Source organism: Sphaeramia orbicularis, chromosome 17 (genome assembly GCF_902148855.1).
Source record: "Sphaeramia orbicularis chromosome 17, fSphaOr1.1, whole genome shotgun sequence".
Taxonomy (NCBI): Eukaryota; Metazoa; Chordata; class Actinopteri; order Kurtiformes; family Apogonidae; genus Sphaeramia; species Sphaeramia orbicularis.
Window position 1 is genome coordinate 16,736,565 of NC_043973.1, and position 16,251 is coordinate 16,752,815.

At 38.5% G+C, this 16,251-nt stretch overlaps 1 protein-coding gene across 2 annotated transcripts in view; it reads right to left on the minus strand.

Moving 5' to 3' along the window:
* Positions 1-16,251, minus strand: part of LOC115437890 (protein wntless homolog) — a 34,916-nt gene that overhangs the window by 17,971 nt on the left and 694 nt on the right. For both annotated transcript variants that reach the window (XM_030161272.1, XM_030161273.1), the window contains exons 2-4: positions 6,186-6,458; positions 1,419-1,543; positions 129-290 (exon numbers count right to left, since the gene is read on the minus strand). In XM_030161272.1, the coding sequence (XP_030017132.1) occupies positions 129-290; positions 1,419-1,543; positions 6,186-6,458 (560 nt within the window). The remainder of the gene's footprint in view (positions 1-128; positions 291-1,418; positions 1,544-6,185; positions 6,459-16,251) is intronic.

Consider the following 16,251-nt stretch of genomic DNA (forward strand, 5'->3'; position numbering starts at 1 on the left):
CATTGAATAGGTATGTTACACAATACACTATGTATTATATGTTCTGTTACTAAATTTTGTTCCCTTGTGTATAATATGTTATCAGGATTCTCCTCAAAAACACCACAAACAATCAGTGGTCAACTTACGACAAGACGAATGTCCTTTATTTCTCCGATTCCCACGTTGACCTTCTTGCGTTCATTGACAGGTAAGCGTATGTTGAGCAGATAGTATTTATGGGCGATGCTGCCAACTTCCATAAAGGGCAGCAGGTCACACTCATAATACCGACCTTCATTCTCAAAGGTCTGAAAAACAAAACCAACCAGGTCAGACTTAAAACATATTCAGCTGAAAGCAGCCGCTTCTCCAGTTAAACCATAGATCAGTTTGGCTCTTTGGAAGTGGAGACATAGTCAGTTCATTACTATAACCAGAAGAGCAGGTTTCGCCACTTAGTACAAATACAGACCAGTGTGTCCCTGGCTGTAAATTTCTTTACTATAAATACAGTTCAATAGTCAACATAGGTGGCAACAGCAGATGACAGCTAGTGTGGCCTCCTGACTTTGAATTAGTATGTTTCACCAGGCCAAAAACCTATTAATGAAAAACTTAAAAATGTACTGTTCAACAACTTTAAATGACCCTGACTATGTATTAAGAATCAGTCATAGCACCCCATTGTCTTTTCTTCTGAGAGGTAAAGTGCATTAATATATGCACATCACCTGACTGGATACAGAGATGTGATGTACCCTATAATCATAGAATATGCTGTGATATATTAAAAAATAAATACACCATATACAACATTTATTTTATTTTTTTAAAAGAGTATATACCAACCTTAATGTTAATCTGGTTACTAACCTGCCTGTTTTGTCTTCTTGCTGCTGAATACTTGAATTTCCCTCAGGATTAATAAAGTATCTATCTATCTATCCATCCATCCATCCATCTCAAAGATCAAAAAGCGACAAGCTCACAATATTTAAGGCCAAGTAAAGAATGCTAGAGGTTAAGACTATCAATTATATTACTGGGTCAGTAATGGTTTAAGTTAACTAGTTGTGTTAACATTAGCAGTTAACGTCAACATTGTAGGTCTGAAATGTGTTTTTGACTCAGTTGCTCTGCTAAAGTCTTTGGATTCAAGATTTGTAAAACTCAGTTATTCATTTAAGACTGAATTTGGAAAAATAAATCTTGCATTTTAAACAGCTGTGGTGAACACACAGGCAACTTAGATTTAAGATTAACAGAATTTACAATAATAATAATAAATAATAATATAATTAACATAAAAAATACCATATATAAATAACCAATTTCAATCATGGTCCTCACACTAAAAGGTTGTATTAATAGTGTAATGTGTCTTTTTGGCTGTGCAGCACAATAACTAACATTATACCAAAGTGTTATGTCCTCACCTTGGCAGTGGTGAAGTTGCAGCTAAGCTTCCTCTGCTCAAAAGAGTGAGCCATCTCCGTCCACTCACTGACTGTGTCATCTCTGTAGGCCAACCCAACATCAATGGTGACCATGGCTCCATCCTCTGGAAACATTAAAAGCATTCAACTAACTTAATTAATCACAGAACACTTACAGAGGAGCGAATTGCTGCCAAGACAGAAAACCACACTGTACAATGCATTTATGCGTTTCTGACTTCTCAACACTGATGTCTGTCTGTGAAGCAATAAAATTAGGTCATGATGACAGATGAGAGTGGCCTTTAGTTGGAAGACCCACAAACTGACTACAGGGAATATTCACAAGCATATGTTCTCTAGTACACTCTTAAAAAAAATACTGTTCATGCTATTTTCAGTTTCATATTTGAGAGTAGTATAAGCGAGTAACGTAAACACAATCATGTACATATTACTAATGTAGGTCACAGACCATCTACAGTTTTATCTGTTGTCAGGAGAACTCAATAAAAAGGAGATTTTCACCATGTAGTCGAAAATAAACTTTATACATGATCAAATTAAGTAGTGTTATAATGCGGTCCTGACATCCAGAATGAGTTTTAAAAACACATATGTAAATATAGTATGTGATTTTATCTGTTCCACATGGTGGCCCAAATCTAGGTTACTTCCTCCTTGACATGAAGCATAACAACACCTCGAGCTGGCCTCCAACAGCCCAGCCCAGTGAATTCAACAAAAAGATCCAAAGCCAAGCCATTAAAACTGCATCTTTAGCTCACATTACAAAGCCAAGTGTTCTCTCCTACAGCTCCAGAGTGGCTCTTGTGTGTTATGAAACAAGCTGGAATGAAGAGAAAGAAACCCAGTGGCCTTTACTGAGAGAAAAAAAAAGGAGGAAAGGAGGGAGAGAGAACCAGATGAGAACTGGCAGCCGACTGTCTCTGCAGTGCCATCCCTCTGCCATTGGTCGAGCCCAACGCCTCCAACGTCAGCTCACTTCATGCAAACATTCCACTCCAGTCCAGCGGCCATCGCCACGGAAACTAAGCCTCCTCAACAGCTGTGTTATTGCTGGACCCCTGCCAAGGGGTGCTTGGTGCCTGGCTGGAGTGGGGCAGGTGGGTGGAGTAGGTAATAAGGGTTGAAGCTCTTCTCTAGGACAAACACAGATATGGTGGTCAAGGAAGAAGAGGTCTGTTGCGCTCAATTGTCGGACAGAATCCACCTTTAGTGCTGAAAAGGTGACTGAGTGAGTGGCTGATGCTGTTTCATACATTTCAACCACATACAAGCAAAGAGCAGTCACAATTCAAGTATTTCAGTAAAATGAAAATAATGTCACAACCTATCAGGGCTTCAACCCAAAAGCACAAATCAGATGGACCTGAAATTTCTGTGGTTTTTTTTCTCATCCACAATAGATATTCTAATAAGAAATATAGGAAATGATGGCAGTGGAAGATTTTAAAAATGTAATAGGAAATAGGAACCAGTGTAACAACTTTAAAGTCATAAAAGTGTTTTAATTACTTCAATGCAATGTAACTTATTTCATTTGGTTATTTAATATTAAACTAGACAATGAAGCTAAAAAGTTGTAAAAACATTTAAATTTCGCTCATTGATTATCATCAGACTTCTATTAAAAATTATTCAATATAACATGAAATTAAATTGGAGTGTTTTAGGTATAAATGTTGTTGAATTCTTACATTGAGAGGGATTCTTATGTGATGAAAGGTAGGTGCTCTGGCCTAACAGATTGATTGCAACAATGCCTGCCCAACTTGATATTGGAATTTCAACTCACACACACACACAAAAAAAAAAAAAATCCCAGAATGTGACACATACTGCCAAATGCATGAAGCCTGTCTAGACATACTACTCTTTGTAACTAATCCTACCCTTGATGGTGTTGCACTGGTCCACACTTGTCTGGAAACTTGCCAGTTCTTACAGTCCGTGGTGGAGGTATGCGCTCCCCTCTAGTCTTAATCTATTTGGAGTATTCACCATTACAACATTACTGACTCTTCACTGCTTGAGGTTGAAATGCTACAAGGACAGGGAGAATGCTCTGCCAGCCACACAACTGTCACCATACAGCAAACCTTCATTAATTCAGAAACACAATATTCTATCAGCAGAGGAACTGTTCCTATCCATGCTTTGGCCACACTTTTGCAATAAATGTAATATATCAAGCTGGCCGTTTTATCACATCTGAGCCATGGGAATTAGACAAGCTATTCTTTGTGAACGGCAAAAAATTTCAGCCTTTTAGTTTTGATAAGCTTTGGCTCAGGCTGAGAGTCAGGTGAAACCATCTCTGCCAAAATGTCAGGTCAGAAACAGGTGGTGGACCAGGTACCTTCGTAAATGAGGCTGTATCTGTGCCATCATCATCTGAGGCTGTAGCAACAATTACTTTTCTAAATGAAGTGATGTTGCTCAATGAGGAGTATAGGTTATCTTTTCCCACAAAACCTTTCACCTGCATTCAGAAGAATTTCAAGGTGAGAGGCTATGGGAGGCAGAGGAGGATCAGGCCATCTCACAATATAGGTGAGGAAACAAGACAACACTCCAGACAAAGCAACAGATCTGAAAAAATGTTAGGTGCATCAGCACAACTACTGACAATGCAGTACATTTTTTGTCAGTTTTTTGGCTGCACTCTATAAGACTGGATATTTAAATGTTTCAGAACCTGCAAAAAAAAAAAAGGATGAATACTACTGCCGCAGCAGTTAATTATCCACTTGCTCTCACAGGACCTCCTATAAATCAAAAAAGATCAAAATGACTCTGCAGCATCTGGAAGAAAAACCTGTCTGTGGTCCAGGCTGAATCACTGACTTATCTGTCTGGCAGCCAGTAAACAACCCACAGCCCCCTAACACATTTCCGCTGAGGCCAAGAATGTGTGCATGCAAAGCATGCTTATGATGACTAGCCTACCACTGTAACATGAATGTTTAGAGAACCAAGGCCACAAAGCCTGGGTCATATAAACAGGTTAACTTTTTATTCTCTACATTATTAGAGTGATTTCTATGGCTTTTCTCTACAGGAATCGTTACGTTCTCAGACTTTGATGCAGCAACTTCTTAGTGTTTGTCATCATCCTCTTTCATTTCAACAGTTTAAGACACCAGTTATTGTTTGATGCCCTTTTCCTTTGACTAAAAACACATCAGGACAATTTTCAACAATAGTACAGACAGCATTTTTATAATTATCAGAATGACTTAAAATTTACAGTCCAATATCTGATCAAATAATTAACTAAAAACAAACAAAGCTGATTCTGATGAAACCACCTCTGTCTTCCTGTAGACACCATCCTCACATCACTATTGGATTGTTTACACATCACATGTAAAAGGCCATCAGAGGGGGTGCCATAGCCAAAATCTTACACGGTTATATAAATAACCCATCTTATGTAATCTATTTAATGTATATATACTTACTTTTATAACCACAGTAACAGTATCATAATACACTAAGTGTTCTTTGTTCTATTTTCTCCTTTTACTTTTCAGTTCCATTCAAACAACTCCTGCTCAGAAGTATTAAAAATAGTGCTTCTCATTTCTAATCCCTCCAGGACAATGTGAGAAGTGATTTTAATTATGGTTGTAATATTATTATAGTACAGGATATTATAATAGAGGACAATTGTGTTTGTTTGATTCAACAATCATGTTAAAGGCACTTCAATGTAGTTTGGTGCTGGACTTATTCTAAAATTTGATACCAGGATTTTCATTTTTACTGACCCTAGGGCCATGTTTACACTTCATAAAAACGCTGTGTGAGGAGACGGCTGCAGAAAAATTTTCTAAGAAAGTTATTGATGGGACATTTACTTAATTGAAGTTCCTTGGTCATAAAATTATATTACTCAGGTGAAGGGAAACAAAATAATTTCCATTTAAGTTGACCTAAATCCACTTAACTGGGGTGATCTCACACATTAGGCAGGTAACTCATTTGGTTTCAGGGATTAGATATCAGGATATTTCACTGCTCAGACTTAATCAGCTATGAAACAAATTCAGATTATCCGCTTTCTCGTTTTAAAAGATGCATGCCAAACTCACAACCCCCAAGGATCTATATAGAACAAACTGCAGGACATCCATCATTGTTTGCTGCCTTTCACAGAAATCCAATCTCATGAGAAAGAAACATTCCTGTGGGTTCCCCAAGCATTCACAGAGATGAGATAACAACACAAGACCAGGATGTCTTGCAGTGGAGGTAATAAAGGGAACATAACAGTATTACTGGCAAAGCAGAATGGTTGTGCCTGAGCAATTTATTGAGTGAGTGATTAGAAGTGACAATGGACATAAATATCTCAAAGCCAGCCTGATCTCACTGAGCCACTGCAAATATTTAACAGATTGAGAAAATAAGAAAGACAAAATATTGGCATTGTCAAAAAAATAAATCTCAAGTACTGAAAAAATTATTAGCACATGCGAGACCAAAACCAGAAAGTTTACACTACTGAGCTATGAAAAAAATGTAACAAGTAATAAAACTTAAAAAAAAAAAAAAAAGCAATAGACTTTGGTTCTCATAAGGTTTACATTCCTTACAGTAAATCCCATCTCACTTTAAAAAACAAAAACGAAACATACAGGCATGTGTACCATCTATAAATCCATGTCCTGGAGGAGAAATATGAGTCATGTTCTGCACACCCATTTCTGTAAATCTTAAAAACAGTCTGGTTCTCACCTATCTGGTTGTACACCTTAAAAGCGATGTCAAACTGCAGGATGGCCAGAAAAAACTGGAACCATGGGCTCATCTGCTTGTTTGGCAGAGGAATGTGGACAGCAAAAACGATGTTGTTGGCCTCAATCTTCTTGGCTGTGGCCTCATCAAACGACCGGATCTTGTCACACTTGTTTGGGCCCCATGGCATGAACCATTTAGTCTCCTGACGATGCTTGGCTGTGTCCACACACTTGGTGGCCAAGTAGTGGACCGCTATTTTGGGGCTTGGAGCTGGTAAAACACAAAGTGAGAGAGATGTTAGATTGGGTGTCATACTGAAGTACTCCAGCAATGTGTTTTAAGGTCCTGCCAAGCTAAATTTCCCTTCAGACTAATAAATCACCCAAAAAAGTTCGAATAAAATCAATAAATAACATCTGAGCACAGTGGATTAAACTAAGCATGGACTATATTAATATCATAGGAACAGTCAACAGGTTGGGATCAACCCAAATCCAGTCCAAACAGTCTGACAATTAGTTTTAACACTGTTTAGAAAATGCCTGGAAGCAGGGCTCACCCTCTCTCTGAAGTGATGGGGTGGGAAAATTCCCGAAAGCTCTCGGCACCAATTACACTGTTTACGCATTGAGATTCATAACCTTGACAAGGCTGGTTTGTAAGGATCCACTCACAGAACAACAAAAAACTAACAAATTCTTTGGTGTACTGTCGTAAAACCTGGAGGCCGTAAAGGTTGGAGGGAGTGCTAGTGTAGTGTTAAGTCGAGGAGGTCGACTCACTACAACCTGCACAGCATTTGGTGCAAAGGATTTCAGATATTTTGACAATAATCATATGAATCTGTTTGTGGCCTGGGATTTTACCTGTATTATATCAAGTTCAACAGAAAATATGGCAACTGGGAATTTTAAGTTTCAAATTAATCATCATAGAAATAACTGTAATTAGGAAATCCTTCTCTTTTTATTTTATAAACACAAAAATAGTTTAACAATACAAATACATTGTACAGCAAAAAAAACAAAACATAAAAACTGCTGCACCTGCTTTGAACTATGCAAAAAGTTCAGATCAGTCCACTGGATAATTACAGTAATAAGTAATATGTTTCAGCTACAACAGGTTCTTTAACCAAGTGACACAGTGAGTCGCTTCTTGCTTTTCAAACAATGATAAATATTAGACTGCATTTCAGTGGAAAAGGGTCATATGGTCTGATGAGGCCAGACTGAGTCTATTCTGGAATAATGGGAGCATCAGGGTGAGACAGAGGCAGATGAAGTGATTACCCATCACGCCTGGTATCTACAGTACAAGCCTGTGGGGCCAGAGTTATGATCTGGGGTTGGTTTAGATGGTCATGTTTAAGCATGTGCCCAAAAAAATCCTGAAAATAAATGTTGTAACATTGCATACATTTAATGTAACGTGTCACAACAAATATGTGCTGTGATTAAAGCTAAATGCTAAATAAAGCTAAGGATATATACTGCCTGAGTGTGGGCTATTTGGACAAGTAGTTTACATCCAGAGAAAAAGTGCCTTCAGATTCAAAGAGTTGTTGGCCATTAGAGCTGGGTGATATGGGCAAAAAAAAAAAAAAATTAAGTCTCAATTTTATGGCTGATTTACAATTTTATTGACTATTTTCTGGCTACATGAACCAAAGACTCTCTCTTTACAAATATATCTGCCATTTATGACTATAAAAACACATTCACAATTATGTTAAAGGACAAAACATTTTTTTTATTTTTGTTGGGCAAGAAAGGTCTCTAGAGGAATAACTACAAGCAAAAAGCAAAACCTCAATTAACTGAATTAATCTGATAGCTATCAGCAGCTACTGAAACCAAGTTCTGCCCATACAATTAATCTATAAAAGCTCAAATAATCAAATGCAGTAACACAACAATAATTGAGACAGGCCTATTTCTCACATGAAAGCACATCACTTAAATAAGTAAACCTGGTATGGGCTTCAGGGTGCATTAAAACAGGTTCTTTCTTTGAACTGTGATACAATTTACAACCAGTCATTATTAAATTGACAAATGCAACAATTGACAGAAAATCCTTTACAAATACAATTTCTTTCCACAACTCCCATGGATCAGAAACAAACCTAATTCCAGATAACTGAGCTGTAGACCACCCCTAGGAAAGCTCACAAATCCACTTATATATAATATTAATGTATGCCAAGCTGATCAGTAACAATAAAGGCTTTTACTATTCATTATATTTTTTATAGGAATAGCGGTAAGATTATTATTTTTTGATGCTGTAACACTGTAGAACTAATAAAAGATCATATCTGGCATCAAGCAGTTCAACTTTCAAATCAAGAAATGTATCCAAACCAGAGAAAAAAACCTCTATACAAAGACAAAATGTAGGCACTCCCACTGCCTTGAGCAAATGTGCAAGAAACAGTGGAAAAAAAAATACTCTTGTCCTGAATGTGCCAAGTTGTAATCACTATCACAAGTGCTTCTCATAAGTACTGACTCTGGGAAGAAAACATGAAAGCCTGGAGTTTCCGGATCAAGGCAGTGAGTAAGATTAGTGACATATTTAAAGACTTTAAATTGTTTTCACTGACAGAGGTGTTTTGTAGGGATGTACAGACTCATACTTGGAATAGACAGATTATTTCAGACAGGAACGATACACTTTACGGACTATGAGCTGAATCATTGTTTGTCCAATCCAGATGTACTCCTGTTTATCTAAACATCTAATCATATCTGTCTCCTGTTAACAGAGCTAAAGGGTGGAAACCACAAACAGTCTGATACACCCTTTAGGTTACAGACACGCTACGCAGTCATAAAACTTTACAGACACTATTTTCAAGGAACCTTCAATTGTTCGAGCGTGTTCATTGCTGTGTAAAATAAATCATAAAACACACATAGGGGGAAACAGACACACAAACAGTCTAAGCAGACTCTAGTTATGTGGACTCCTTTTGATTGGAATTATATAGTGACCCTGAGAGTCCAGCAGCACCTCCAGTCTCCATCACAGTGTGTCCAGAAGAATGGCCGTCCCCTGAGCCTACTGACCCCATGCAGTGTTCCTGGGTTTGTCGGAAAACAAGAGGAGAAAACCCCCTTTCTACTCAATTACCCCTGCCGCCACCGAGCAAACACAAAGGAATCCGGCTTCATTAAAACCATCTCAGCCAGGGACAAAACAAACCAGCTAATTTATCACCAGCTATGTAGTGACTGATGCAGACTGCAGGGACAGGGAGACCGGATGGTGTTTGGGGGGGCGCCTTGTGGGTGATTTCCAGATAGATACACATCTTTCACATGAACTTTTTTCGTAACAGTGGTCTCCAGTCTATGCATATATATATGTGTATGTAGACATCATGCATGTGTGAATGAGTGGGTGGGTGGATTTGAAGAAACTTGACGGCAACTCCTCTACACTCCTCAAGGCGAAATGTAACTTTGACAGCAGTGTGCAGCAGTGTCTGTCTCGAACGAAAACAGAAAAAAGGTAGATGAATGCAAAGCCTGCCAGGCAGTGGGGATTTGGGGAGAAGGGGAAACACACAGGGGGAGAGGGGAAGGAGTGAAAGGAAGGTAGAGATGCTGCCTGAGGCCCCACACAGCAGACAGACATTATATACAGGAGGGGGGGGGGGGAGGTAGTCCATGGGCCAGATGAGATGTCGGTACCACTCAAGGTGGCAAAGGTTGCTTATACTTTTTGAAAAGACACATGTCTGTAGTCAACATTTTGGTATGATAACCTTTCTGGAGTCACAGCTAAATTACTGTTTTCAACTGTTAAAGTCCCCCACCCCCATTGAAAAAATGCATTTTTGACACTGGTGCCTATCTTGGTATTGGCCCTGATTAAGGACATGTTTCAATGTTTTATAGCAATTTGTTTGGTATCATTTTAAAGGGGACACTCTGGGCGTTCATTCGAGGTCTTTTGTGAATACTTTTGACAAGTACAGTAGACACTGGAGCTCTTCAAACTTTTAGTCACACAATTTTTCCTACCATTTACGCCTAAATCATCTCCTTTCTTTTAGTCCTGTGGCATCAGGAAGCATCAGAGATACAAAATACAAACACTGCGATACTGGCATGACTCTAAGGATTCAGGAAATGTATAATTTACCCATATTTTCTCACTGTGGGGTTGTGATTTTCAGCCGAATGTCAGGCAGACTGTTATTCTAAGAAAGCAGAACAAACAGTAAGATGAGGCTTCCGATCCTGTCAACTGACATGGCGGCTGCGTGTTAGTGACGCAAGTAGCGTCGCATTGTGTAATAACGATGCAACATATATAATAATGTAATACTTTTTCACCTCATTGTGTAACAACGCCACATTTTGTAATTAAATGCCCCATTTTGTAATAAAATTTTTGAACAGATTTTAGAACAAGAAAAGCACTTGGAGAGCGCAGACCTCCGCCAAGACAGATTGGGCCCCCCCACCCACCCGATAACCACCAAAACGTAATCATTTGTTCCTTATGCCAGTATCAACATTTCCTGAAAATTTCATGGAAATCCGTTCATAACTTTTTGAGTTATCTTGCTAACAAACAAACAAACACACAAAGCAAAGTGATCACAATACCTCCTGGCGGAGGTAATAAACTTTGCCGCATTTTGTAATAACTCATCACATATTGCATCAGTTATTACAAAATGCGAGTGTAACACTTGGGGAAAAAAAGTAATAATTCGGTGCATTATGTAATAAACCATCAAAAAACCACTGAAATTGATGCCTTAATTGGAAAAACCATCATACCAGCACAACAACATTAAGCATTCTAGGTTAATTAGAATTCAGTTGAAAAAACACAAAGAACACAAAGAAAGCATAAAGATAATATGGACTCTAAAACTGAGCAAGAAATATAGTCGAAAATGAGACTGATGAAATATAAACTCAAGAAATACAGAAAAAGCTTGTCTATCTCAAATAGAGAAACTGGGAGACTGGTGGTAAGACATCCAAACTATTGGCTTATAGGTTAAAGAAAAAACAAGCTGATAGTACTCTTTACAAAATAAGGGATCCTGAGACTAAGATGACTGAAAACCAGCAGGAAAAGATTATGTTTGGTATCTTTCTATCAAAAACTATACAACAATTCTCAACAATGACTCAAATAGACACATTTTTTTCAGTTATTCAATTTGCCAAAAGTCACAGACACCCAAAATAACATTCCTAGAGCTAAGGTGACTATTGAGGAAATTACCCAGGCTATGACCAGACTATGAATTGGTGGCTTCCCCGGCATGGACGGTTTTACTACTGAATGGTAAAAAAAACAACAACTGAGGGATAAATTAGTGCCCAGATTGATAAAAATGTATAACTGGGTTCATAAAAAATTTGAAATTCCCCCATCATGGAGAGGCAGTTGTCTCTTATTCCCAAGGAGAGGAAAAATAGACAAGAATGTGAAAATTTAAGACCTATAAGTGTACTGAATGTAGACTACCGAATATTTACATCTACTGTATACTAGCAAAGACAAGGTCCCCACAGAGTCAGATGTACTTGACTCTGCGGACGTCCATGCGTACTTGAGGCGGACCCAAAGCAGACATCCGCCGGACACTCAAAGCTCAGTTTTTACGACTGCGCAGACTCCCTGTACTTGGTGTCACATAACAGACTGCTTGGCAGGAAGTCTTCACATCGACCTGTTTTAAATGTGAAGTTGGTATGCTTGTCTACGAAACCTTAAACATCCGGACAGTGCACGCGTAGTCTGCACCGCTCACAGTACGTGCACAGTACGCCCGACTCTGTGGGAGCCTACACTAGAAAATTTTCTACCACTCAATATTCATCTTGACCAGACTGGATTTATTAAGCAAAGACCAACACAGGATAACATAAGCAGAACATTACATATTATATGACATGTCACAGAAACTAATATTGAATCAGCTTTGATTAGCCTAGATGCCCAAAATGTGGTTGATAAAGTTTGTTAGAACTTTCTATATAAACACTGTATATATTCAGATTTCCTGGGAACTTCATTAAAGTGATTCAAGCGTCATACAACAAACCAACAGCTAGAATCAAAGTGAATAGAGATCTTACTACTTCCTTTTCCCTACAGCAAGGATGCAGACAAGCATGTGCTGTCTCCCTTCTCTTATTTGCCATATTTATTGAGCCCTTAAGTCAGTGGATCTGCCAAGACCATAATATTAGAGGAATTTTAACCATGGGGGGTGAACAAAAGATCACACTTTTTGCTGACAATGTCTTAGTATACTTAGAACAGCCCACACAATCTTTACCCAGATTGATGGATTGTATGGGAGCATATGGCCCAATGTCTGGCTACAAGCTTAATATATCAAAAACACAGATTCTTACATTCATTTATGAACTTACCAAAAACCTTATTCAAAAATGTCACATAAGGATAAGTGTATACTGTTTGTCACATACAGTGGAAAACTACAAGTTCTTTGACTTGGAGGGAATTTTGAAGGAAGTTGGTTCATTTCTTTATCTCACCCCCCCCCCCCCAAAAAAAAAAAAAAAAAAAAAAAACATCACAGCAGCATTAACACAGACTGTTGGAGACAATATCAGGCTAATGATGTAAATCATCACCATATATTCTGGCTGCTTGTTGCAAGGGCTTATTTTCCAAGTTTGACCCTTGTTTGGCCTAGCCCAGCACAGAATAAACCCCTCCTGGGCTAAGTTCAAGCACCAGTTTTGGCCCAAAGTATAAAATGGGCTATTGTAGCCTATGTTGAACTACCTCAACTACATTCAAAATGCTCAAAACATAACATATGTATTGAGTTGGTAAATGAGTTACTTCAAAACTTAAGAAGACTTCTATATTCATCATATTTGGTCATAGCTAAAATGTCTGCCTTATATATGGCTGAAACCCCCTCAGAATTAGATAATATACGTATATTATTATTAAACCATATATTATTTTCTGAATCCTTACTTGTATAGCTGTAACCTCACTGTGAGATCAGGCCCGGACTGGGTAATCGGGAGGACCAGGACAATTCCCGGTGGGACGGTATAATTAGACCGCGAGGGCCGGAGTTCACTTTAAATATATATTCAAATATATATACTTTTTTTTTTTTTTTTGGGGCGGGGGGTCAGTCATAACACTGGGTTGATCACGTAAACTGCAACCGCTGTTCCTGGGCCCCACCCCCTCTACTAGCAAGCAGACCCAGACGCACTGTGAGTGTGCCGTAATCTGTCCGTGCATACGGTTAGTAGCTCTATACTGTAGCTGTGGAGCATATACGATCTGTTCTCTGTAGGCTGTGGATGGTCAGCTGTGTTTGCTGTTTTAATAGAAAGAGCAAGGGTGGTGTGGAGAAGGCAAGAATTAAAAAGAGGAAAGCTCTGGAAGCAAACGCAGCCAAACATGACAAAATCGACAACTTTTTCACAAAAACGACCTCCGGTTGGAAACAACTAATGAGGACGATGAACCGGGTAAACCACCTTTCAAGTTAGTTAATTATCGAGTCAATGAATTGTGTGGCATTGTGGCGTGGAACATAACATTATACAATTTAAATAATAGTATGATGCGACGCCACAGAACTGGGAAACTTTGTCTTGTAGCTCCTCAGAGTCAGAAAGCAGATCCAGCAGCAGACACCAGCCATGAGCCCACAAGTCCAGAGTGGGCAGGTAGGACTGCTCAGAGAGGGAAGATTATTAGAATAAATAGGCTCCAATGAAGAGTATGGTGTAGGCCTGTTCAATATGAAAGGTGCTCTGAGATGCTCCATGATTCAGCACTACATGAATGAAACTGACACCAAGGCTTTGAAAATAGAAGATTTGTGCTGAGAATTATGAGCATTTTTAAAATGTGATTTAGTGTCAGAAGCAGAGCCAGGAGCCAGTAGTGATGAGGGGATTGTTCCTGTCAGGATGGAAGGAAAAGGTGAGCTGTTGGAACAGACTGTCTGAACAAGCGTTAGTTCCAGTAAAACCACTTTCTATACCCAAACCGTAGTCCTGACCGATTTTATTTTTTATTATTAAAAGTGAGACAGTAAATACACAAAGCCCACAACTGAAAGGCAATAGCATAAAGTAATATTAAATAAACCTGCATATTTAGCCAATGTAAATATCTGAATTGGTTAAGTAAGTCAAAATGTCTGTAGATATTATTTTTTATTGTGATACAGGTGCAGGTGAGTCTAGGGAAACTGGAGGAAGTGTGAAAGGGAGAGCAGAGTCTACTGATGACAGAGGAGCAGCTCAGCAGCACAACCCTGAACCACTAGGCACAAAGGAGACAGATGAAGAGGAGTCTGTTGGTAGCTTTGATTACTTTGCTCGCCCTCAGTCACAGGATATACAGACAGTTTTTTCTTATCATCCTCATCAAACCACTAATATCACTATACTAAAAGTTTTCAATAGCAAAGATGGAACAAACCACAAGTAAGTTGTGATGGAAATCTTGTGTTGCAGAGGATACGAAAATGATAGAGTTATTAGAAATTGCAGCAAGCTTTATTTTTTGTATTTTTTTTAATTTAATATTTTTATATATTCTTTTATTTCATTTCAAACATTTTAAAGGTTTGAAAAATGTTAACACTTATAAGAACAAAAATATAGATTCTGTTATTGTTGTGTTGTGAGGAATAATAATGTGGAGATGTCGATGTGCACTCACTGTTGAAATAAATCCACATTGTGAAGCAACCTTTACTTGCGCTGAATTGGAAATATTTTAGAAAATACACTGAATTACAAGGCTTTGCAGAACAGTGTGTAGACCTAACATGTAAGGTTATAATTCCATAATTTTAATAATAATTGGTCGTGACCTAAAGTGGGCTGGTCTGAGGTATGAAACTCCAGGGCTGAAAATGAGTCTCAGTCCGACCCTGTGTGAGATAAATGATTATCCCATATTGCCATTGATTTGAACAAATGCATTAAATGAATGTGATCTTACTGACTTTGGTCTGCTCACTGTTTGTTCTCCTTTCTTAGAATAATTGTCTGCCTGATATGAAAATCACCCCCCGACAGTGAAAAAATATGGGTAAATTCCATGAAATTTCCATGATCCAGATTTCCATGAAATTTTCAGGAAATGTTGATACTGGCACAAGGAACAAATGATTACATTTTGGTGGTTATCGGGTGGGTGGGGGGCCCAATCTGTCTTGGCGGAGGTCTGCGCTCTCCAAGTGCTTTTCTTGTTCTAAAATCCGTTCAAAAAATTTTATTACAAAATGGGGCATTTTATTACAAAATGTGGCGTTGTTACACAATGAGGTGAGAAAGTACAGTATTACATTATTATATACTGCATCATTATTACACAATGCGACGCTACATGCGTCACTAACACGCAGCCACCATGTCAGTTGACAGGATCAGAAGCCTCATCTTACTGTTTGTTCTGCTTTCTCAAGAATAACTGTCTGCCTGACATTCGGCTGAAAATCACAACCCCACAGTGAGAAAATATGGGTAAATTATACATTTCCTGAATCCTTAGAGTTATGCCAGTATTGCAGTGTTTGTATTTTGTATCTCTGATGCTTCCTGATGCCACAGGACTAAAAGAAAGGAGATGATTAGGCGTAAATGGTAGGAAAAATTGTGTGACTAAAAGTTTGAAGAGCTCCAGTGTCTACTGTACTTGTCAAAAGTATTCACAAAAGAACTCGAATGAACGCCCAGAGTGTCCCCTTTAAAATGATACCAAACAAATTGCTATAAAACATTGAAACATGTCCTTAATCAGGGCCAATACCAAGATAGGCACCAGTGTCAAAAATGCATTTTTTCAATGGGGGTGGGGGACTTTAACAGCTGAAAACAGTAATTTAGCTGTGACTCCAGAAAGGTTATCATACCAAAATGTTGACTACAGACATGTATCCTTTCAAAAAGTATAAGCAACCTTTGCCACCTTGAGTGGTACCGACATCTCATCTGGCCCATGGACTAAGGGGGAGAAATGAGGAGCGAAAGGGGGGAAAGAACATTCAAATTTGGATCAA